Here is a 26,374-nt window from a genome sequence, read left to right as displayed (position 1 = left end):
GAAGCTACAACTAGTTCAGAATCCAGCAGCACATACAATGTTTGGAGCCCCTAGGTTTTCTTATGTTACACCCCTATAATGTGAACTGCACTAGTTCCCAGTTTACTTCTGTGGGGCAACTCAAGGTGCTGGTTATCACCTTTAAATCCCTACATGGCACTGGGGATCACTTATTTGAGGGATCACTTCTCCCTGAGAATAACTGCCCATCCCACAAGATCCAATAGGGTAAATGTGGGGGCCTCGGTCCGCTTCCGCTCCGGTCCAGGAGGAATTTGCAATGGGTTTGACTCCGGAGTAAAGGCCGCGGGGCCGTCACGGCTGCTCCTTTCCAGCCCGACGCTCCGTGGCCTGGGAACTGCTCCGCCGTCCGGTTCAAGACAGCCGGAGCCTCAGCGGGCTTCCTCGGGGGTAAATGCACTTCAGATTCCTTCCCTGCTGCCATCTAAAGGGACTTGGGAAGTGTGCCTTATCCGTAGCTGTTCCTACCTCATGGAACACACACAAACACCTTGGCAATCCAGCAGGTCTAGCCTTGCAAAAAGCCATTGTGGCTGGCACTGAGGTAGAGCAATAGGAATTTACAGATGGTTGTTGAGGCATCCTAAGACAATATAGGCACCAGGTTTTTAGTTTTAGTATTTGGCTTTATAGTTTATAGTTGTATTATTGTTGCCATCCTTTTAAGTTAATAAATGAATAATAGTTTTAAATTGAACTGAATTTTGGTTGTGGCTCAGTTTTCCCCGTCTGTAGTGAATTGGTTGGTATGTTTATGCCGGTGCCCAACAGCTCTACATTTTTTTGGAGTGACAAGTGGATCATGAGAACCAGGTTTTAACCATTTTTCTATTGCGTTAGATAATAGAAATAGATGCACTAGACGGCATTCATGATTTATTACTATTGTATCAGAGAGCAGCTTCATTTCAAACACCTGAACAAGAATGGATTAACCTGTGCTTGCTTTGTACAACCATATTTTCTTTAGTTTTCAGAATGGGAAGAAGCTGGCTGCATGGAAGATCTGCTTCGCTATCACACAGTCATCTGCCAGAAGCTCCTATCAGATGACTTGGAATCACAGGATTCTCTAACAGCTTTATCTGGTCACAAAATCAGAGTTTCCATGAAAGAGGTGTGTGTCATTGTCACCGTCCTGTTTCATTTCCATCTTAGTTAGTCATAAAAAGGCTTTTCTGCACTGCCAAGAGAAACCTTATGTGACTGTGTCCTATCAGGTCTTCATTTTTCATGGAACTGGGTTATTTTTTTAGGGCCAATGATAATCCCTCTAGAACAGCGGTCCCCAACCTTTCCAGCTTGCAGAATGGCTCGGCCTGCCCGTGTGTGTGTGTTGTGTCGTGTGAGTAACAGGCGCCTGAGTGTTCACACAGCTCCATTTGTGTGAGCGGCGTGCACATGCCCTCCACTTGCATGAATGGAGCTTTGCGCGTGAACAGAGGGTGCTTGAACTCGCATGCAAAGTTCCACTCAAGGAAGCGGATGGTGTTTGTCCTTCTGCCCGTTTCTCCAGCAGCCTGGTTTCAAACAGGCCATGGCCCAAGGGTTGGGGACCCCTGCTCTAGAATAACATTCTTATATTTTTGTATAATGTATAATAGTCTGTTTTTAAAAGTGCTTGAAATGTATTCCCTCTTTTTTACCCTCCCAGAACAGTCTGTATTTAAATGATGAAGTTAAGATAATTGAAAGTGACATTACTCGAGAGAATGGAGTCATACATATTATTGATGGGGTCTTAGCCCCATATGACCTGCAGCACCACAACATTTCATGTGGCCTATCCCAGGTATGTCTAAAATAAGATACGGTAGAAAAGGTGAAAGAAGCCATAATGAGTTTGCTAGTCTTTAAACTACTGTAAAACTAGATGCTATTGAAAATAATAATGGCTTTTAATGGCTCTTTATTTCTTATACTATACTTAGTTCTGAGTTAGATGTTTAAAACACTAACTATCCACTTACTAGGGCACTGTGAGCCATAGATCCATCTTTCCTGATTGCATATATTTCTATTTTGTTTGAGTGTTCATGCCTGGGTACACATACAGTTTGGATTATTTCAGAGATGGAATGATCCGACTCTGATCTATTTTTTGTGTCTTTTCTGTACGAGTTGCATAACTGAAGTAAAATCTGTTAGGGCTGCAGCATTGCACATAGTTATCTGCCACTGAATATATTTCAGAATTGCTGTATGGCAGATCATGTCATTATCTGGGTTCAGGGCTATTACAAAGCATCTTATCCTTGTGTTTTAAACAAGATACACATGATATAAGATTTACTTGCCATCTCTGTGTATTACAGCTGCACATGCACATTTTAGATTGCCAGAAATGGGGAAAGAGGCAGCTTGTTTCAATGTTAGATGTAAAAATTAGGCCGCATCTCTTCCATGCACCTTCAAGCAGGCATAATGCTTTTCTGATCAGACTCTGGAACTGGGATTTATTGGCAACTTTTCTGATTGATTGCTTTCCAGAAAACCATTATAGAGGTCTCAGAGGCTCTTGGATACAAAACATATAGCAGGCTTTTAAAGGTAATTGAACATTCTCTTTCAGTTTCAATCCATAGAATGAAACATAAGTGAAGTAGTCCTTGAGTTGAGCTTGACCACTGGTAATTTCATGGATACATTTATGTAATTTCCCTGACAAGGATATGGAAGTGGCTTGCTGTTATCTTTTTCCAATTATTATTTTTCAATTCCCAAACATAGCTTAGAGCCATGCAGTTTCCTGATAGTCTCACATCCAAATCTTAACCATCACTCGCGTAGCTTTTTAAGATTAGTCCAAGTTTTCTGTGTGCTGCCATCTAGCCAGGTTCATATTAAAACCCATATATTAAAAATACAAAATAATATAATTTTAAAATTTGGTTCAACATGCATTTCAGAAGTGGGATTTGAATTCTGATTAATTGGATAATGGTTTAAGTTTTAATAGAATTCAGGTCTGAAGAGAGAAAACATTATCTACTTCACTCACTGGCTACAGACATGTGGACTAATGGAGATGGTATAATCTCAGCCCATTTGACCACCTGGGAAAACTCAGATAAATAGATAGAAGGAAGATGCTTCACATGCTGTCCTGGATCTCTTTCTGACTTGGCCGACTGTTAGTTAAGAGAGTCTGTATATTTAACAGAAAAGAAAAGAAAATTGTCTCTCTTTTTTTCTTGCACTTCCTTCTTCTCAAAATATAACTTAGACAGAAGTGAGTCTTTTCTACCCTCATGTATTTCTTAGTAATTCTTGGCAATGTATATTAGCTGTCAACGCTGCAAACATTGACATGTTTTGCACTGACAATATAAGAGACAGCCTGTTACTTTAATTGCTTCATTTGGGGGGGAGGAAATCTACCCGGATGTTGTGAGAAGATTGGAAAAGCCCATGTACAGAATGGGAAGTGAAACCTCATATGTAAAACTAATTGGATAATGTGATTTATGACGTGTAGATAAGGGTGGGGATTGTGTGTGTGTTATGATGGGTTTGTGGGGGGAGCAGATTTCAGATTCTGGCATCCCTCCATGAGTGCCGATGTTCCGTTTCATTATTAAGACTTTTTAGATAAACATTGCTTGCATTTTGTTTGAAACTGTGTCTTTTATCGGAACTATGACATTAGCATTCATTAACAGCCAGGCTAAATCCATGCTCTGCATCCCAGACAACTATATCATGAGCATTTATTTTAATGTGACATTCTATTATTTCCTTAGAATTCTTTTAACACTTTGCTCTTGTTTGGGAGTACATCCTCTCACAAGGCCTTCTTGATTAATTCAACTCTCCCAACGTATTTGTTCCTTGCAGAACTCTTTTTAGATCCGTTGTTGAAACATGGAACTCTGAAGGCTTCATAGCTGTTAATGTTCCTCCAGAAATCTTTCAAGACCCTAAACCTATCCTAAAAGTGGGCAGAAAGTAGGGTATGGATGGGTAGATGTTTGGGTGATTTGCAGTAGATTAGAAAGGTTCCCAAATCCCAATGTTTTAACCATAACAAAAGCATAGAACTGTTCTCATGAGAAACAATCATTTTCTGACATTCTGGTTTTCTCTGAATCAAACGTGTATAGATATAGTGTAATGTTCTTCAAACACTGCTTTCACTTTTAAGTATTTACAGGATTGTAGCCTATTTATGTATTTATTACCACTCGCTCACTTTGTAACCAGCCTTTCAAAGTTGCTGAAAATTAAAGTAGACACAGTCATAAAATAATCATAACAGGAATTGTTGCAATCAACATACAGGTAGAGCATGGTAGCCTTTTTAAAAACACATTAGCATTATGATTTATTAAAAGGCAGACACTGTGAGCTGCAGTTTGTTTCATCAAGTGCACAAACACTTTGCCAGGCTGAAAAAATGCTACCAGATTTTTTAATTTTATTTTTTGGCCACCATAGGTGTCCTGCACAGCTTTCTTTCCCTGTGCTGAGCATCGTACAGCATATCAAAATCCACATTTCTAAACCAGACCGGTTAAGACACAGAGGAAGCCTGCTTTGACGAAAGGAGGAAATTTTGTAAAGCCCAAATGGCTTAAGGCATCAGGCATCTGTTTGGCCACTTTTCACTCATTCCCCCCTCTCCCTAAAACCCTCCAAAAACAATCAACCCAATTCCCAGACTTGTGGCTTACATCCCACTCAACAGCATGAAGGTTGTTTCCATACAAACTTTGATGCAGCTCTCCGATCTTTTCAAGACTGACGTTTGGGGGAGGGGGGGTGTTGACCAGTTGACAGTAATTCTCTTAGCTTTGTAAAATCATGTTATTTTAATGCTCTGTGTCTCTATACAGGAAGCAGGACTTCTTAATCTGGTCAATAATACCCTTCATCAGCCATTTACCATGCTGTGGCCAACTGATGCAGCCTTTAATTCTCTTCCTGCTGAAATGCAAAAATGGCTCTATCATAAAGACCACAGGAGCAAACTGGTTGCTTATCTCAAAGGGCACATGATCCGGGACATAAAGGTAAACCCAAAGTTAAAGAAAACACATCTCCTTTTCATGTCACTTAAACCTGGCTGGAAATTGGTTTTGATTTAATAAGTAAACTGCTTAACCAACATTTTATCTGATAAAATCTGTGAGATCTGACTGTGGAAGAGAAGTTGCTACTGGACTTAGCTTGCTTATTCACTGGAGATGTGCCAAAACTGAGCAATTGCAAGGGGGAAAATTAAAATAGAGAAAATCTTAGAGCAGCTGGTATAAAATTGCATTAACAATGCCTTTTATTTTAACAATGAATTACTAAATTATAATTTTATTTATTTATTTTATAGATTTTTAGATTTAGATGGCTGCCTATCTGAAATAGACAACTCTGGGCATTTTACAATGTTAAAATGAAAATGATTGATCATCATAATTGCTTGGGCATCTACAGGTGCCAGCCCATTCATTCTTTTAAATAACGTGGGTAATTTAAGGTGCATTTTAGCTCTGTAAAACAGAAGGATGTATTTCAAATACAAAGGATGTATTTCAAGAGGAAACATGCATACCTGTTAAGCATGACTTCACATATTTTGAAAAATATGGATAGAGGCCATGGTAAATTTGTTAAGGAGTCTATCTCAACATTGTTTTTCTCTGACGTTTAATTAAAAAAACTTAGAAGAATAGTCAGGACACTGAGCAAGGATTAGGACAGGGGTCTCCCAACTTGGCAACTTGAAGACTTGTGGACTTCAACTGGCTGAGGAATTCTGGGAGTTGAAGTCCACAAGTCTTCAAGTTGCCAAGTTTGGAAGACTCCTGGATTAGGATTTCCTTTTTTTTTACCAGCACAAAATAAATGAGGTAGTACTCAAAGTGGTGTGGGATTCTTTATCCAGATGCTGATTTTCTCGCAGTGCTTCATATGATCATGCATTTATCATATCATGGATCCACAGGGAAATTTATTCTCAACAAGATCTTTTGCAGCCTTAAGTGAGACCCATTCCTATTTAACCTTCCTGAACATTTATCTTCCTAGCTGATTCACTGTCAGAAACATTTACTGTCCGAAACAAAGTTTATAATCACAGAACACAGAAGGCAAATGAGGAAATTATTCTTTTGATGAAAATGAAACCTTCCCCAATTCCTGTTTATATGTACGATGAATGAAACATAAGACACAACCTCTCCAGATCTATTTTGGCCAGCTTGAATCTGTGCAAAATCAATCATTATTTACTGTTTTGTTTTCTAGGTCTTGGCTTCCAAACTGACAGAACTGTCTTCCTTGAGGACTTTGCACGGCTCAACGATTTCATTTAGCTGCAGCAAAACGCATGCAGTAAGTAAGCACTCTTTTAAACTGAAGCCACAAGAGGGCAAAGTGATGTACAATACTGTCCTGGCTAAATGGATTTTCAAAAGATATAGATAGTCCTCACTTAGGGACTGCCTTGGGCAGCACTGTTCGGAATTATGAAGGTGATGAAAAAGTAACGGTTAGTGCATGTTCGTTCCCCTGTGCCTGACTCGCTATTTTTTTTCCTTTGTCCTCTCACAGACAAGAGAGATTGCTTCACTAAGGCTTTTGTTTGCCTCCTATGCAGTTTGTTATACAAACATCTGGTGCTAGTGCCTTCCTTTCTATGAGTATTCCTTATTGGGTGCCTGCTTACTCTCTTGTAATTCCTTCCTCTCCATTTAATGTATAGACAAACATTAATTCCCTTCTTGCTAATTAGCCCAATGCTGGGTGAACATTCCAAGCAATGAAAGAATAGGGCTATAAGACTGCCCTTCATGAGTCAAGTTCCAGACACTTTCCACCTACGTTTTGGCTCATATGACTGTTTGGGGTCATATTCTTTCTGATGCTGTAAAGCAAAGGAAAGCTGAAGTAAAATCACAAGCATAGTTGTCACGATTTCAGGATCGAACTCCTGGTTGTGGGCAGAGTTTACCTGCAATATTGCATTCTAACCACTGTGCCACCATGACATTAGTTTTGATCATAATGTCCTAAGTATTTTTATAAGTTAGGCTAAGGAGTAGGTAGAGGATACAGCAGCTGCAAGTATTAAAGGTCATGGGAGGAGGCAAATGAAAGTGTAATGTATTGGGCTTGATTGTAACACCACGTGGTAAGCTGGAGCTAGCTAATGGCTCCCAGCACCTCAGACTCACCGTCTCCAGTGCTGCTATTGACTGCCCCTAGCGGCAATAGGTTGCTTTAAACCTATTGGCTGCCGTCTAGGGGCCAGGTTATAAATTGCTGCAGCTGCAGCCCCGTTCTCCAGTTCAGATCCTGCAAGCAAATAAACATGATCATTGCTGAACTCACTCGCTTCATCTCCATTCCTGCACAATGAACCCAGTACACAATAGAAAGGATGCAAAAGAGGTATGGGCCAAAAAAGAGAAGCTAGGAACAAAAAGGAGAACAGTAATCTAAAGGAGTCACTTATTTTAGGAGAAGCTGGAACAAGCTAGGGAAGCTGATCAAGAAACAAAGAATCTGGGAGACAGAGACCAAAGAAAGTAGGATGTGTATAAACATTACAGCAACTTTTTGAATACATCTTGAAGTAAATATATGGGGATTATCTAGGCATCCTGGGAGCTATAGTGCAGCAATCTTGAGGATACCAAATTAGGAAATTTGTTCAGCTTGCTAAATGTGATGAGATTTACTGTGTATAAAGTTTATACCTTATAGATAGAGGGGTTTTTTGCATAAATTACAGTGCTTCTGATCTGAGGCAAAAAAAGGTAAAAAGGATCAAGAAGCAACAGGCGATAGGGCTGAATTTTGCATATTAGTCAAAACCAAAAGCCTCCAATATTCATTTTCTGTCTTCTGATTCACTTTTACTGCTTTGTTGGTTTGCAGGGGGATATTGTGGTGGACAATGACAACGCAAGGATTGTCCAGCGATATATGGAATTCAATGTGGGCATTGCTTATGGAATTGATCACCTTCTTGAGCCTCCAGATTTGGGATCCCGTTGTGATGAGTTTCAAACTGTTGAGATTTCAGTGAGCACTTTAATTTTAAATATCAATGTTTACTGATTTAGATAATTATCTTCATTTTGTTGATTTAATATCATTAAAGGATTCTCTAGACAAAAAGATAAATTTGTTAAATTTCTTATAATAATGTTGACAATGGCAGCCAGCAAGTTCTCCATGCTTTTCCCATGTTTGTGGAACTTACTTTCCAGTTATAAGTCGCCTTATTGGAAATATGAGCAGCATATAAATTTAATAATAATATGAGAGCTGTTTTTTTAAAAAAAAACCTTCAAAACACTTCTGTTTCTATTGAACTGTACAATTTTTTAAAAAATTATCCCTCTCATGGCAATTTCATTTAAGGTGAGATTGTATAATCTGTATGTATTCTACTTGTTTTGCAAGATTTAAATTCTAAAATACTGATAAATACCTATTATGAACACCTCAAAGCATCTAAACATTGGGGACAGGGCCCCAAATGCCAGCTGTGTTAACCATAACACTGTCATCATGAGTTTAGTAGCCAAAGTGGAGTTCTGTGGCCAAAAACGTGTCCCAGCAAATAGGTTGCAGCTTTTGTGAGAAAGAAAAATTTAACAGATTTTCGGATTAAAGTTGAAATGGCTTCTTACATACCTGTTTATCTTTCCTTCTTTCCTATAATCTCTTCTCAGAATGCTCCATGTGGTCCTTGTGGCTTTGAGAGATTCTGTCCTTTTGGATCAGTGGAAATGGTAAGCCCGCCCCCTGAGAAATGGTGGATTCACTGTTGACAAGATGTGGATAATAAGCAACTTGATGGTGGTTTACCAAGACAGGCACAATGCGAAAGAGTACATGCAGTGGATATAGAAATTCTATACACCCCTGTTAAAATGCCAGGTATTTGAGATGTAAAACAAAATTGCTTCAGAATTCTTTCCATCTTTAATATAACATAGAAACTGTACAATTCAGTTGAAAAACAAACTATAATTGGGGTGGGAGAAATAATAAACTTACAATACTGTGGTTACATAAAAATGCACAGTTAAGCTAATAGTTTGTTGAAGCACCTTTTGATTTTATGATTTTATGATGGCTTTCAGGGTAGGAGCCTGTCAGCATGACACATCTTGCCTTGGGAATCTTTATCCACTCTTCTTTGTAAAAAAACTCCAAATCTGCCAGAATGCGAGGGCATCTCCTGTGCACAATCCTCAAAAGGCCACCCACAGACTTTCAGTCGGATTCAGGTTCAGGCTGGGCCATCCCAAAACTTAGATCTTCTTCTGCTAAAGCCATTCTTTTGTTGATTTGGAGGTCTGCTTTAGATTGTCATGTTGAAAGGTGAAATTCCTCTTCATTTTCAGCATTTTAGCAGAGGCCTGAAAGTTTTATGCCAAAACTGGCTAATATTTGGAGCTGTTCATAATTCCCTCCACCTTGAGGTTCCAGCTGAAGAATAACAGCCCCACAGCATAATGCTGCCACTCTTGTGCTTCACTGGGGGTATGGTGTACTTTTGGAATGCGCTGTATTGTTTTTCTGCCAAACATACTTTTTGGAATTATGGTCAAAAAGTTCAACTTTGGTCTCATTAGACCATAACACATTTTCCCACATGCTTTTGTTAGACCTGGTGTAGGTTTTTGTAAAATGTAGCCAGGCTTGGATTTTTTATTTTTATTTTTTGGTAAGAAAAGGTTTCCATCTTGCCAGCCTACCTCACAGTTGTATTACATGAAGAATACAGAGATTGTTGTCACATGTAGTACACAGCCAGTATTTGGCAGAAATTCCTGCAGCTCTTTTAATTTGGCTGTAGGTGTCTTGGCACCCTCTCAGACCAGTATTTCTTGTTTTTCATCAGTTTGGGGGGAACATCCAGTTCTTGGTAATTTCACTGTTGTGACATATTTCTGTACTTGTTGATGACTGTCTTCACTGTGCCTCATGATATAGCCAATGCTTTGGAAAATGTTTTTTTACCCTTCTCCTGACTTACACCTTCCAGCAACGAGATCCTTTTATTGCTGTATAAGCTCTTTGCAGTTCATAGCGTTTGCTGTAAGAGGCAACTGAGTAAATGTCAGAAAAATCCTACTAAAACAGCTGAATTTTATATAGGTTTGTTCAGAGTCACGTTAATAGATGGCAGGTTTGTACTAACTACTATTTATCATCAGTTTGAATACAATTGGTTAATTCTGAACACAGCCACATCCCTACTTATAAGAGGGTGTGAACACTTACGCAGCCACATTATTTTAGTTTTTTATTTTTATTTTTCCCCCACTAAAGAATTTTAGTTTGTTTTTCAGTTGAATTGCACAGCTTATATAGCTTATATTAAAGGTGAAAAGAATTCTGATGTGGTTTATCTTGGTCTAATTTTTTTACATCTCAAAAACCTGGCGTTTTAACAGAGGTGTGCAGACTTTCCGTATCCACTGTATATATGTATGCACATTGCCATCTGATATATTCAGAGTCTCGGGTTTAGAGTTATCTTGGTATGAAAAGTAAAATTAGTAATATACCCAGATCAAAAGGTAAAGATAAAGGTGTCCCTGTTCAGGCATGTCCAATTCTAGGGCATGGTGCTCCTCTCTGTTTCTTGGCCGACGTAGTTAGCATTGCCCAAAGATATTTTTCTGGAGTCATATGGCCAGCATGGGTGCATGAAACCCTATTACCTTCCCACTAAAGTGGTACAGTATTAATCCACTCACACTTGCATGTTTTCCAACTGCTAGCTGGGCAGGAGCTGGAGCAGGAATGGGACTCACCCTGTTGAGCAGTGCTTGGGTCTTGAACCTAGGTTATAAGCTTTCCAGCTGAGCTATTGCACCCCCAGACCTGGATCAAGCTTTAAATAAAGGTATATATCTTCTATTAGAAAAGAGTAATAGCACCTTTCCAAAACAATTTGAAAAATGTCCTTCAGACCTTGTCCAAACCCAGTGCCTCAGTGTCAGGGCTTTTTTTCTCATAGAACGCTCAGAACGGAGTTCTGGCACCTTTTTTGGATGGAACCTTGTAGGGTAGGCAAGGTGGGTTGTATGACGTGTGAGTTCCGGCACCTTTTTCTTGTACAAAAAAGGCACTGCTCAGTGTAATAACAGAAGTCCGATGAACTTCTTTAAAACCATATTATAGCAGTCCTAATTAAGAGTGGCAAAATGATAAATCATTCAGTCTGTGATTTGAGTCAATAAAGCCAGCAAAAGGAGGGAAAAGGTGAACATAGAATGTATTGGTAAGAAAGTTGGGAGGTGCTCTGATAAACTGCATGGGGGAACCTAGTTGCAATCAAGTAAACTGAAATTTCCAGAGCATTTGAATTACAAAATTAGATACTGTCTGGAGAGTTGATGCAATATGATTTTTTTTAAAAAAAGGCATCTATATTTGAATTTCTGCCTATTTACAGAGAAGAAAGGTCTTGAGAAGTTTATTTATTTTTATTTTATTTAATTTCTATACCGCCCTTCTCCCGAAGGACTCAGGGCGGTGTACAGGGCAATAAATACAATAAAAATACAGTATATACAGTTTCATTCTCTATCTGGAGATTCCCAGACTTTGGACTTCTAATTAGGACACTGTATTTCACCTTGTCACCATGACGAAGCTTGCTGGGATCATAGCACCACTGGCTTTTAGTGGTGTTCCAACTTCATAATGCATCCTGATTTCAGAGTTACGTGCCTGTTGTAAACAGTTCTGTCTTGGTCATATGTGCAATCCCCATCTGTTTGAGGACTTTTGATACAAAGAGAGTCCTGGAATTCTGAGTCAAAAGAAGTGATGGGGCACCAGAGTTTTGCCTGTCCATTAGTTTTTCCTCTATGTACTCCAATGAAAATTCTTAGCACATAGGAATAATAGGAGGAAGTTCCCACATACCTTGCAAATGGAATGTATACTTTCATTTTAAGAATCAAATTTCCAACAAAAGGCAAAAACAGTTGTCTTTTTCCAATAGGGGGAAATCCAGGCTTGCTATTATGACCCTTTTGACGTTCCAAGGAGGTACTCCTGGCGGCAATATTCTCGAGTGCCATTGTATCAAAACCGGCTTAGAAAACATTTCACTAAGGGATGCAAGAAAACATGCCTTGTCTCTAAGTGGACACCCCAATGTTGTGCAAATCACTATGGAAAGAACTGCCAGGGTAAGGAATATTAAAATTCCAGATAAAATAATATGTTTTTCGTTCCTAACTTGGTAATTATAACACATGGCAATAGCAGTTGGTAAAAATAACACAACAATTTGTTTTACCATCTATGAGGGTGAAATGTCCTTGTTATGTCTCACATCTAAGGTTCTGGATCCTCTAACTGAACTGTGAGGGCAATTTGGAAATAAACCTCCATTTGGTTATCAATGACAGATAACTTTTATTATTCACATTAGAAAACTACAACCTTACATTACTGTGAATCAACACCACACTGGAAGTCAGCATGCCCTGACGCTTGTTATGGATAGCTTTTCTGAGTTTTCATAATGTTTCACAGTAGATTTTCAAACTGATGGTTGAACCACGCTCCTTGAACTTCACTAGCAGTAGTCCTTTGGCATCTTCACATTTGGCGGGATTTTCTATGGCACAACTTCTGGTGTGGTGTTAGTTCATTATAATGCTCGCCCACACACCATTAGATGCACTCAAGAACTTTTAAAGCAGTTCCATTGAGATGTTTTTGATCACGCACACACACACACCCATTATAGCCCAGATTTAGTGCTGAGCAACTATTACTAAGGAATTTCAAACCTTGTAAGACATTATGTCAAGTGTCTCAATTTGAATGGCGATTTTGTCAAAAAGTAATGTAATGTTTAGGTTTTCTAATGTGTATAACAAAAGTTCTGTATATGTGAGTGTCTGCCATTGATAACCAAACAGAGGTTTATTTCCAAATTGTCCTCATATATCATTATTTCTAATGCTCCTTTGAATTTGATATACATGCCTAATTTTCTGTGCACTGCCATTCACCAATATGAGAACATATCTTAAATTTCATACACTTAATAATTTCCTTTATATATTAAATGACTCACTTTTCTTCCCCCTTGCCAAAAATATCATTTATCTTCTTGTTAATAATAATAATAAAGTTGGAAGGGACCTTGGAGGTCATCTAGTCCAACCCCCTGCTCAGGCAGGAAACCCTATACCATTTCAGACAAATGGCTGGCCAGTCTCTTCTTAAAAACTTCCAGTATTGGAGCATTCACCACTTCTGGAGGCAGATTGTTCCCCTGATTAATTGTTCTGTCAGGAAGTTTCTCCTTAGTTCTAGGTTGCTTCTCTCCTTGATTAGTTTCCATCCGTTGCTTCTTGTCCTGCCTTCGGGTGCTTGTGTTTGGTAAATATTCCATAGCATGATAAGAAATAAAACAACATTTCATGGATTTTCCCATTGTCTCTTAGCAATACTTAAATGCTGAATTGCAACCATTGCTGGACCAAATCAATAAACAAATCGCTTTTCCTGATTTTCATAGAGGTAGTTATGTGTACTAGAGTACTGTTGTATTTTCCGTGCCGCACAATTCTTAGTGCATTGCAGCAGATCCTGCATCTAGCTAATCTTGAAAACATGGTTGTTACTTAAATGGGAAACTCCTAAAATGCCAGACATATAGACTTAAAAAAAACTCCTAAAGAAAACAAAGGAAAACCACTTCATGAAAATTACCTGTATTTAAGGCTGAATTTGTCGTTTATCTTCAATCTTGGCATTCATATGCCATCTATTTGCAGAAAGAGTATGGGGTTTGGCAGAGCTACATGCTGAGCAACATAATATTTGTACAAAGTACAAGTTACTGATTATTATTGTGTTTTATTTTTCTATGATTTCCTAAGAGGCATTATCAAGTCTTACAAATGGAATAAGCCTATTTACTAAGATATTTATTAGCAAATAAAAATATAGTACTCGTGGTTATTTCTGAGTGTGTTTGTTCACATAAATTGTGTAATTTAAAAAAATCCTACAGATTAGAGAAACCAGCTATTTTTATTAATGCACACAAAACAGATAATAGAAACTCAGAATTTTTAGAACCAGATAATGAAAATGCCTAGATACTACTTAAAAAAAATTAATAACATATGCACTGGATCAAAGCAAAGCCAAGAGACATTGTTTCTGTACTGTATTATCCCATCTGTTTCACATAACAAGAAAATGTGAAGTATATAATGTAGTCAATAACATGCACTACTTCCTGACCTTAAACTATTGATTGAAAGGCAAAAGAGTAGAGTGAAATCTAGATCAGCTGTGTGGGGGGGGGTCTAATCCTTCCTCGCAATTTTTAACTTGGGAGATACAGAGAAGCTTGACTTTTTTGTAGTTCTTTTATAGAAAGAGATATTATAAATCTAGCACAATCTGAAATGTTGGTATTATCTCTAGAAATAAACTACAATTAAACTGATCAGGGCTTCATTCTTCTATTAGTAAACCTTGTGACTACAATGGAACTCACTCCCTACAAACTTTGCTTAGAATTAGAGCTTCAGATTAGTCAGGTTCCCCTATTCTAAGCTCATATGATTATAGATCTGAAATCTGACTATTCGGGCAGGCATTCAGTATTCACTATTATTAATTCCATGGTTTGCTTATTTATTTATTTATATACCGCCCTTTCCCGAAGGACTCAGGGCGGTTTACAGGGCATTAAAACAACCAATACAAAAGTTAAAAACAAATTTAAAAAGATTAAATCATCCCTAGAATTAAAAACCCCAGTTAAAAATTCTCAGCCTGGGCTGAAGAGCTCAAAGAGCCAGGTTTTCAGGTCCCAGCGAAATGTGCGGAGGTCGGGGGCAGTCCTAAGCTCCGCGGGCAGCTGGTTCCAAAGGGCAGGCGCACCCACAGAGAAGGCCCTTCCCCTGGGTGTTATCCACTGACAGTCTTTTATCGGTGGCACCCTGAGAAGACCCTCCCTGTGGGAGCGCACTGGACGAAGGGAGCTTGATGCCGGCAGCAGGTGTTCCCTCAGATATCCCGGACCCAAGCCATTCAGAGCTTTATAGGTCATCACCAGCACCTTGAATTATTGTCCCAAATAAGGTGGTTACTACATAAAGAACATTCTGGGTTGTCCTAAAGTCCGATTGTTCTAAGGCTTGGCTAAACACCAAAAGATATGAGACCTAAGAGGCCATGAAATGAATGATCATAACCACTACTATAATGGTGCAAGCTCATTTGCCTCCAATGGCGCACCGTGGATAAGCTTGCAGGTGTGAAACTGAACAAACTAGCAATTAGGATGTCAGGATTACTCTGTAAAGTGTAGGTCCCCCTGACAAATGTATGCTATTCAAAATAAATCAGTAAAAACCATTACTATACATGGGTAAATCTATGCCAGGTAGGATACATTAAAGGGTGTGATTAACTGGCAGACAGACAATGACAGTAAGAGGCAGAACACCTTTATAGCATCATGTGAAACCTTTCTTTTAGATTAGAATGATAGAAAGGTAATCAGCAGAAAGTTACCCTGATTTTTAAAAGCAATTATTAAAGAGAACTTTATTCTTCATCTTCCTAGGTTTATTTGTTTTAATAGTAGATTCTTGAAGGAAGCTACCTCTAATGATAATTTTAGATGGGTGCAATAACTGGCAAATCTGCAAACAGTTACGGTGATTGTGCCTAAAATAACTGCAAAGCACTGGAGAAAAAATGAAGGATTATACATGCCCAGCACATAAAGTTTCAGAGATGGAGGAAGCTATTTAGCTGTGGCTTATTAAACAGTTGTTTCTAGGAAATGGATAAAACTATATGACCAAATAGACGGTGGTCTCTTTGGAAAGCCTGTATGACTTCATTCATCATTTCTGAAGCAATACATTTGGTTGAAAACGTGTCGGTTTTGCCTCTTTCAGTGTGTCCCGGAGGGCTCGAAGCACCATGCCAAAATCGTGGTACGTGCAACGATGGGCATAAAGGCTCAGGACAGTGCAATTGTAATGCATCTTTTGTTGGAGTGGCTTGTGAACTCTGTGCTCCAGGATACTATGGGCCAGACTGCAAAGGTAGGACAATGTTTTCAACATAACAAAAGCTTGTAAATTAGCTCTTCCTCACTATTGGCCATGATGGTACCCTTTGCACTGTCTTTGTAATTCCCATATATATCTTCTGCATCAGGTGTCCAGGGGTATTTGAAGATTATACTAGCGATTCCCCCCCCTCTTCCACTCAATATATATTTAGTGAGAGAAAGGATGTTTTTTTATAAGATATCTGCATGGTACTGTCTTGAATGTTTTGGTTGATGGTGCAGTATAGGATTTGACAACCCTATCCTTATGGACCATTGCCTTTTTCATGTGTTACCCTCAATTCTAAAAGTCATTTTCATATTTTTTTAACCTGCCATACCTTGTAAGATTCCTGCAGCTGTGATTGAATGGTACAGTTGTGCCTATAGGACAAGAGGGTGATGAAAAGTAATCATTTCTAATAAGGGCATGTTTGTTGGTGCTCTAGACAGTCATATTTTGGCACCTGTTATGGTTTGGCTCCTCTTCCAATTTTGTCTGGAATTTCACTGAGGTGCTTCTTATTTCCTTTTTTTTCCTTTGAGTTTTTGAACTTCACACTTAGGGTTTTCCAGATTTTTTTTAATTTCTTGGAGTTTTTCATCCTATTTACACCGGAAAGTTACATTTAGCCCCCCTCCTCCCAAGTGTAAACCATTACTGCTTTTCACTTTTTTATTGTGTTTTTTGGGGAATCTTTTCCATTTTGGCATCCACTAAAATTTGCAGCCAAAGATGGAGAAGCTCTATACAGTCAGTAAAAACAAGACCAAGAGCTGACTGTGGCTCAGACCATGAGCTTCTTGTTGCAAAGTTTAGGCTTAAATTAAAGAAAGTAGGGAAAAGCACTAGGCCAGTCAGGTATGAATTAAATCATATCCCTGTTCAATATACAGTAGAGGTGACAAATAGATTTAAGGAATTAGATCTGATTGACAGAGTGCCTGATGAACTATGGGCAGAGGTTCGCAACATTGTACAACAGGTAGCAACCAAAACCATCCCAAAGAAAAAGAAATGCAAGAAAGCAAAATGGCTGTCTGAGGAAGCTTTGCAAATAGCTGAGGAAAGGAGGGAAGCGAAAGGCAAGGGAGAAAAAGAAAGATATGCCCAATTAAATGCAGAATTCCAAAGAATAGCTAGAAGAGATAAGAATGCCTTCTTAAATGAACAATGCAAAGAAATAGAAAAAAACAATAGAATAGGGAGGACCAGAGATCTTTTCAAGAAAATTGGAGAGATGAAGGGAACGTTTCATGCAAAAATGTTATGATAAAGGACCAAAATGGCAGGGACCTAACAGAGGCAGAAGAGATTAAGAAGAGGTGGCAAAATTACACAGAAGAACTATACAAGAATGAGCTTAATGTCCCTGATAATCACAATGAGGTGGTCACTGAGCTCGAGCCAGACATCCTAGAATGTAAAGTGAAGTGGGCCTTAGAAAAGCTGAGCAACAACAAAGCTAGTGGAGGTGACAGTATTCCAGCTGAGCTATTCAAAATCTTAAAAGACGATGCAGTAAAAGTGCTACACTCAATTTGCCAGCAAATTTGGAAAACTCAACAGTGGCCACAGGATTGGAAAAGATCAGTTTACATTCCAATTCCAAAGAAAGGCAGTGCCAAAGAATGTTCAAACTATCGCACCATTGCACTCATTTCTCATGCTAGTAAAGTTATGCTTAAAATTCTACAAGCTAGACTCCAGCAGTATGTGGATCGAGAACTACCAGAAGTACAGGCAGGATTTCGAAGAGGCAGAGGAACTAGAGATCAAATTGCTAACATACGCTGGATCATGGAGAAAGCTAGAGAGTTCCAGAAAAACATCTACTTCTGCTTCATTGACTATGCTAAAGCCTTTGATTGTGTGGATCATAACAAACTCTGGCAAGTCCTTAAAGAGATGGGCATACCAGACCATCTTATTTGTCTCTTGAGAAACCTATATGTGGGCCAAGAAGCAACAGTGAGAACTGGACACGGAACCACTGATTGGTTCAAAATTGGGAAAGGAGTCCGGCAAGGCTGTATACTGTCGCCTTGCCTATTTAACTTATATGCAGAGCACATCATGAGAAAGGCAGGGCTAGATGAATCAAAAGTTGGAATTAAGATTGCCGGAAGAAACAACAACAACCTAAGATATGCAGATGATACCACTCTAATGGCAGAAAGTGAAGAGGAACTAAAGAGCCTCTTGTTGCGGGTGAAGAAGGAGAGTGCAAAACTTGGGTTGAAACTAAACATTAAGAAAACCAAGATCATGGCATCTGGCCCTCTCAATTCCTGGCAAATAGATGGGGAAGAAATGGAGGTCGTGACAGATTTTATTTTCCTGGGCTCCAAGATCACTGCAGATGGGGACTGTAGCCAAGAAATTAAAAGACGCTTGCTCCTGGGGAGGAAAGCCATGGCAAATCTAGACAGCACACTAAAAAGCAGAGACATCACCCTGCCAACAAAAGTGTGTATAGTCAAGGCTATGGTCTTCCCAGTTGCAATGTATGGCAGTGAAAGCTGGACCATAAGAAAGGCTGAGCGCCAAAGAATTGAAGCCTTTGAACTATGGTGCTGGAGAAGACTCCTGCGAGTCCCTTGGACTGCAAGGCGATCAAACCGGTCAGTCCTAGAGGAGATCAACCCTGACTGCTCTTTAGAAGGCCAGATCCTGAAGCTAAAACTCAAATACTTTGGCCATCTAATGAGAAGGAAGGACTCACTGGAGAAGAGCCTAATGCTGGGAAAGATTGAGGGCAATAGAAGAAGGGGACGACAGAGAATGAGGTGGCTGGATGGAGTCACTGAAGCAGTAGGCGTGAGCTTAAATGGAGTCCAGAAGATGGTAGAGGACAGGAAGGCCTGGAGGAACATTGTCCATAGGGTCGCGATGGGTCGGACACGACTTCGCAACTGACAACAACAAAAAAAATTGGCGCCCTTGCTACCTGCTTGGTGTAAACCTAGAGCTGGCTCTGTTAATAGCAAAATTGTCCTTTGGATATACTCAGCAGTTTTTGTTTCTCATTTTCTGCCTGATTCCCTGAATGATTTAACAGTTATTTCCATGTTCTCCTTGCAGGGTGGAGGAGTGGTCTGTTCCCCACCCCCTTCTGCTAACAATCTTCTTTCCGTCACTCTGTGATTTCCCTGCCATTACATTCATTCAGGTGTAGGACGACATGGAGGTTACAGGTTGCCAAAGAGGAGGATTTACAATGAAAGATAAAATATTCCAACATCCATTGGTGACTTAGTAAATTACTGCTTATCAGGACATCACTTAGATGTTTTATCCCTTGGTAAAAAAAAAATATGAGGAGGAATTATCGGGTAAAAGAGGAGCTTGGGACAGCTCCATACACCACTATGCACTCCTTTTCTTAGCTGAAGATTATGATTGTTGCTTCCTTTTCATTGCAGAGTGCAATTGTTCAGGAAACGGGATATGCAACGAAGGGCTGCTCGGAGATGGCTTCTGCTTCTGCTCCGTGGGATGGACTGGAGAGCACTGTGAAATCAAACTAGGTAGAGCAAGTTTCAGGGCTGGCACACTGCAAAAATACAACTCTGTAGAGCAGCATTTCCCAGCCTTGGTGACTTTCAAGTATGTGGATTTCAACTCCCAGAATTCTATTCAGTGGTCATGCTGGCTGTGGAATTCTGGGATTTAAAACCCACACATCCGGAACTGGCCGTGGTTGGGTAACATCACCCAAGAGAAAGGCCCAGTGGGTCTCAGCAAATGCCTTCATTTCTCAAAAAAAAGGTAGTAATGCTTTTTTTTCTTTTTTGCCATCATTCCACTGATTTCCTTGTTCATGGATTTTCTAAGCTTGTATGATATTTCAGGCTTGTGTAAAATCTTTGGAAGCATCAGAGAAGGAAAAAAAAACAATTCAACATATCTGTAGCAATTTAGCCCTGTTTAATTGAAGAAACTGATTTTTCTTTTTTGTACAAAATGTAATGTTAAATTTCAAAATGTCACCATCAGCACGCAGGCTAATATATTTTTGAAATCACAGGGTTTTGGGAGTTCCTATATGTATTGGAAGAATCCTGCTCTCTCCCTTAATCACATTAAATCAGAATTGATATCCAACCAATACAGGGAGTTTTATCCCGCTCAAATTCTCATCTAGTTTTTCCTCCAAAATCAAGCAAAACAACAACCCCGATTCCCTAGTAGCACATTGGTAACATGTCTTTTTTTAATGTTCAAAAGATTTAAACAATAAACAAAGACAGATTAGCAAATATTTATAACGGGTTAATGTGAGACCTGAACGATGAGCTTTAAACAACATGAAGTTTGGCAGCACTAATGAAAATGTCCCTAAGTAACCTTTTCCATCCTGTCCCATGCAAATAGCCATTCACTGTAAAATTAGCTTAACATAGTTTTAAATAGCAAAGGAACTTACCAGCAAAGAAAAAAAACCCACATGAGTCTTGCCCATTTCTGTCACTGCATGAGTTCTTCTCCTGGTGTTCCAACAGCCCTTGGCCACCACTGTACTTGATTTTTTAAAATAATAAAAATAGCAATAATAGCTCCCCTTCCCACAATCCCAGTGCACAGAGAGATTACTTGCTACCAGCCTTCTTAAGGTTTTGGCACCAGACAAATCCTGCAAGGTCACAATATCCCACAATCATGAGATTACTATTTGTGACCTCCTGCTACCTTTCTCAATGACTTGAGTTGCCAGAAGCCAACAGCAGATGTTGCAAATGGTGAATGAGTGACTACATGGCACTGTGAAGTCACAACTGGGAGCTGGTTGATAAGCACATGAATTGCAATCAGGTGACTGCAGGGATGCTGTGACAGCCACAACTACCACTACAACTACTTACTATTATAAGTCCCCTTCATTCAGCACTGTCATAACTTCAGATGGTCGTTGAATCAGAGGTCATTCAACAAGGACTAAAATTTTGCCAAGAAATTTGCAGAAATTAGTTCAGGCAGCTGGCAAGAGTCAAAAACTGACTCAAAGGCAAACAGTACATACATACATACATACATACAAACAATCATACCATGCAGATCATTTTTATTTTTACATGAAATCTGTTCAGGACTGCCTATCCAAGAGCAGATGAACTTTAATTTAATTTAATTTAATTTAATTTATTAATATTTCTATACCGCCCTTCTCCCGAAGGACTCAGGGCGGTGTACAGGGCAAGAATAAAACATAAAGTTACAAAAATTAAAAAGTAATTAAATACATGCCCCTAAAAAAATAAATACATAATAAAACCCCCAATAAAATGATAATAAAAACCCCCACCAATCCCACCCTCAGGCCAGGCCGGCTTGTTCGAACAGGTATGTTTTCAGATCGCGGCAAAAGGAGCGAAGATCGGGCGCCGTCCGGAGCTCAACCGGCAAGCGGTTCCATAGCTCCGGGGCGCCCACAGAAGGACCTCCCCCTGGGGGCCACCAATCGACATTCTCTGACCGGTGGCACCCTGAGGAGTCCCTCTCTGTGGGAACGCACAGGGCGGAGGGAAGTTGACGCCGGCAGCAGGTGTTCCCTAAGGTACTCCGGACCCCTGCCATGTAGGGCTTTAAACACCATTACTAGTACCTTGAATCTCATCCCACACAACACAACTTATTGTTCTCATTCTACCACAGTTGTGATAAATAAGTCATGCAAACAACTAGATGAGAATAAAATATGTTCAATCCCACTGTATAATACAGATTAGAAGCATGATCTAGAAAGAAAGGATTTCCTTGAAATATAGTGGTGACAGGTTCATAAATGGCAGTGAAAAGCGAAAGAGTTGATTTGGTGAATAAGGTTAATTGGATAAATGCTGCTCAAATATTACATTTAAGGCACTTTAATGCATATTCATTTATAACTGAATTTTTCTTGCCAGAAAATGTGTAGGGTAGCAATATTCCCTTTTGCAAAGTGGATAAAAGATTTTTCTGTAATGGGGACTTCCCATAGTAAAATCTAGCAGAATTGTTGGATGCATTAATGCATAAAGTTAATCAAGCTGTATGTCTAATTCTGAAGTGAATTTTTTGGCTTGTCTGATTTGTTTACGTATATATTCAGCTGCAGTGCCTCAGTGCTCCCCAGCCTGCCATCCAAATGCTGTCTGCCGGGCTAATAATATCTGTGAATGTAACCTTTATTACGAGGGAAATGGAAAGACATGCACAGGTATGGCTGCAATTGCAAAGGGTGAATCTTACATTTGCAAGCTCCATCCTATTGTTAAAATGTTGGCATCATTTCAGGATATAAGACTATATCCTTCACAATAACATTGGATGCTTTTCTGTTGCATTACTTTAATTGCTTTCATTTTCACACAAACCCTCCAATATAGGTATGTGTGGTTTTTCGTGTAAGTGGTATTCATCTCTTTAGAGTTATTGGAATCCGAGTAAATCTTTCTCTGAGAAAGTCAGTTTATAATGTAAATGAATTAATTCATAATTCCCAAATAGAGAAGAATCATGAATCCAGATTTATAGATACCAAACCACTGTAGAAAACAGTTCTGGAATGATTCCTGAAGATATCATCTTGCATGAGTGGCCTTTTTTCCTCTTTTTTAAAATTAAATTCTGCATTGATCAGAATTTCCAATTTCTCAATGAGCAACTTGTGTGGGATTTCAGCTGTGAAATCCTGCTTCTTGACAATTTTATCTATTCATTTATTCGTTCAATTTCTATAGCTGCCCATCTTAGTCAATCATTCTGGGCAGCTTACAATTCAAAAATTTTACTGTTAGAGATAAATAAGAATGTCAAAATAGGGAACTTAAAAAGAGCCTTGGTGAAACAGTGGGCTAATGCCTCCTTAAGTAACACCAGCTGCCTGCAATTAGTGTAGGTTCGCATCCCACCAGGCTCAAGGTTGACTCAGCCTTCCGTCCTTCCGAGGTAGGTAAAATGAGGACCCAGATTGTTGGGGGCAATAAGCTGACTTTGTAATAATGCCGCTGGGGGGGGGGCAAAAGCCCTCACAAGCAGGCATATACATAGAATGAAGGCTATTGCTAAGCACACTGATTTGTGCTTCTTAGATTGTAAGCCGCCCTGAGTCTTCGGAGAAGGACGGGATATAAATGGGATTTAAAAAAACCAAAAAAACCCACCTTATTTTCCCATGCAATTTAAGTCATTTCAGAAGTATTTTAAAGTTGTTTCATCTCCCAAAATATCTTCTGAAGTATGCAGAAGAGTACCTATTACAGCAATAGATTCTCAAGAATAGCATTAGAATGTTAGCATCCCTTCTTGTTGGTGAGATCTATTTTGAATTTACTCAAACTAAGTGGTGTTCACTTTGCATTAAAAGCTTGCTAAAAAGAAATGAGCTTTGCTTATCCATAAAAATGTATTTATTATTTATTAATTCGGTTTATATACCGCCCTACTCCCAAAGGACTCAGGGCGGTTTACAAGGCAAAATTTAAAAACAATACAATATAAAATTTAAATTAAATTAAATTAAGTCTAGCCGCAAAAAATTAAAATCACAATTTAAAAACATTAAAACCCCTCAGTCCAGACCAGATAGCTCAAAGAGCCAGGTTTTTAGGTCCCGGCGAAATGTAAAATAATATAACAATTAAATGATTGAGGAACTGGAACCTAGAACATTTTAAAGGTTGGTTTTTTTAAAAAATCTATTTTGATTTCATGGACAAACTTTATTCTAATGTTCCAAAACTGACTGGAAGTCAACCCAAGCAGTATTACAATCTGGAATTTTAGAACAATTACAGAATGGAATTGAGGAAATCTGCTCAGCCCTACTTATAGTTGTTTATAGTTTATAGTTTATTAAATTTTTATACCGCCCTTCTCCCGAGGGACTCAGGGCGGTGAACAGGGCATATAATAAAAATACAGAATACAAAAGTTAAGAACAAATTAAATTATAGCCCAAATAAAACAGTAAAAAATACAAATATTAAAACCCAAGTTAACTCCCCATCAGGCCAGGCCAGCTTGTTCAAATAAATGGGTATTTAGGCCGCGCCGGAAGCAGCGGAGATCCGGTGCCATCCGGAGCTCAACCGGCAGTTGATTCCACAAAGCCGGGGCGCCCACAGAGAAGGCCCTCCCCCTGGGGGCCACCAGCCGGCATTCCCTGACCGGAGGCACCCTGAGGAGGCCCTCTCTGTGGGAACGCACAGGGCGGAGTCTCCCTAAGCAGACTCAAAAGTTATGCATTACTGAATGGCCCTTTCTGATGTAGTGATTGACCAGTGTGGAAACAACAACGGTGGCTGCAGCAACCATGCTAAGTGCACACAGAATGGAACAGATGTCTCCTGCACCTGCTCAATGGACTACCAGGGTGATGGCTACATCTGCGATCCTATTGACAGATGTGCAGATGGAAGGAATGGACACTGCAGTGAACATGCAACTTGTATCAGCACAGGTCCAGTAAGTATCGGACTTAATTTCTGCACGCTCGTATTTGCAACAAGTCTTGGTGAAATGAGATCATGTGAAAGGTCTGTGTGGGGATCTTGCGGAGATATTCCACCCAATGGGTTGAAAAGGAAGGACAATGGTGCACAGTGGAATATGGATTTCCTCTTCTCTTCTCCAAGTACCAAATATTCACTCCATGTATTAAACACTATTGTTTGTGTAACTTATATAAACTCCATAAATTCCTGTCACATAGAATGTTTCTTTCACTTCTTAGGGTAAAATTTCACACTCTAGAGAAACTACTGTATTTAACTAGTTGGCAGTCCATTTCTGAAAAGCAAAAGTAACTTTCAGATCAACAATGGATCTGACTTTTGAGAAAGCAATGAATAGCAACAGCAATAGCACTTAGACTTATATAAGGTAAAGGTAAAGGTTCCCCCGCACATGCGTGCTAGTCGTTTCCAACTCTAGGGCCCGGTGCTCATCTCCGTTTCAAAGCCGAAGAGCCAGCGTTTGTCAGAGAACGTCTCCGTGGTCATGTGGCCGGCATGACTAGACGCCAAAGGTGCACGGAACACTGTTACCTTCCCACCGTAGTGGTCCCTATTTTTCTACTTGCATTTTTATGTGCTTTCGAACTGCTAGGTTGGCAGAAGCTGGGACAAGTAACAGGCGCTCACTCTGTTACGCGGCACTTGGGATTCGACCCGCCAAACTGCCGACCTTCTGATCGACAAGCTCAGCGTCCTAACCCACTGAGCCACCGCATCCCTTAGACTTATATACTGCACCATAATGTTTCACAGCACTCTCTGGGTGGTTTATAAAGTCAGCCTATTACCCACAGCAATCTGGGTCCTCATTTTACTGATCTTGTAAGGATGGACAGCTGAGTCAACCTTGAGCCCGACGCAATCAATCTCCAGATTGTAGGCAAAGTTTGCCTACAATATGGCATTCTAACCACTGGAGACCAAGGAGACTTCTGATTCATATTGTTTCTTTGGCTTGCTGCTGAGTTCTTTTTGTATTCCACTCTCTTGGCTGTCTGTCTCTGGTTTGACTGCCATCACTGGCCATAGGACTGCAGTAACGCCTGGCTTCCTTGCCTTGCAGAATACCCGGAGGTGTGAATGCAAGGCAGGTTATGTTGGAAATGGAATGCAGTGCTTCGAGGAAGCTATTCCCCCTACAGACCGTTGCTTGGAAGAGAACGGGCAATGCCACGTGGAGGCTATTTGTACTGACCTGCATTTCGAGGGTAGAAATACCTTTTTCTATTCAGTCGTCCCTTGGATAATTCGTCTCATGATTTCTATTTTCTACTGTAGTACTTGGGGAAGGGGGGTTCTCACTTTTGGAGAGAGTGCCCTTACTAAACAAAGATGCTTTTTGTGTTCTGTAAAGGCACATAATTGATCAAGTCCAAATCAGATTTTTTTTTTGTCTCTTGCTTTGGAATAATCTAAATTTATTAATTTGCTTCTCAATTCTTCCCCAAATTTAAAAGTCACCTGTTTGCTTCTTGTGGCTTACTTCTTTCTTTGGAGGAAAAGAAATGGATGGGATGCTATTCTGCCCATAGGGAGACCATCATCTGATCCAATGTGACTTTTCTTATTCTTTGGATGCAATTTACCCAATAGAGTATTGGGTTTAGTCTTGGAATATCCTCGTTTTGTGGAACATACATGTAATTAGCTTCCTTTTCTAACATCACTCCTATTTTTGCCATAATCCTTGATGTTTTATACTTATTTTTTTATCGGTTAAAATTGAGGCATTTAGAATAAAAATATTGAGCATCTGTTCTAACATTTCAGAGG

The 26,374-nt window shown here is 39.5% G+C and overlaps 1 protein-coding gene across 1 annotated transcript in view; it reads left to right on the top strand.

Moving 5' to 3' along the window:
* STAB1 (stabilin 1) overlaps positions 1-26,374 on the top strand; it is a gene marked incomplete at its 5' end in the record, with an annotated part of 119,467 nt that overhangs the window by 82,779 nt on the left and 10,314 nt on the right. Inside the window, 13 exons of the mRNA XM_083353358.1 lie at positions 992-1,138; positions 1,676-1,813; positions 2,512-2,571; positions 4,857-5,033; positions 6,265-6,351; positions 7,900-8,046; positions 8,703-8,762; positions 11,999-12,188; positions 15,945-16,094; positions 19,529-19,633; positions 22,195-22,302; positions 24,358-24,551; positions 25,665-25,809. Of these exons, the coding sequence (XP_083209484.1) occupies positions 992-1,138; positions 1,676-1,813; positions 2,512-2,571; positions 4,857-5,033; positions 6,265-6,351; positions 7,900-8,046; positions 8,703-8,762; positions 11,999-12,188; positions 15,945-16,094; positions 19,529-19,633; positions 22,195-22,302; positions 24,358-24,551; positions 25,665-25,809 (1,708 nt within the window). The remainder of the gene's footprint in view (positions 1-991; positions 1,139-1,675; positions 1,814-2,511; positions 2,572-4,856; positions 5,034-6,264; positions 6,352-7,899; positions 8,047-8,702; positions 8,763-11,998; positions 12,189-15,944; positions 16,095-19,528; positions 19,634-22,194; positions 22,303-24,357; positions 24,552-25,664; positions 25,810-26,374) is intronic.

The sequence above is a fragment of the Vipera ursinii genome (assembly GCF_947247035.1).
Source record: "Vipera ursinii genome assembly, chromosome: 2".
Taxonomy (NCBI): Eukaryota; Metazoa; Chordata; class Lepidosauria; order Squamata; family Viperidae; genus Vipera; species Vipera ursinii.
This window is presented reverse-complemented; position numbering and strand designations above follow the sequence as displayed.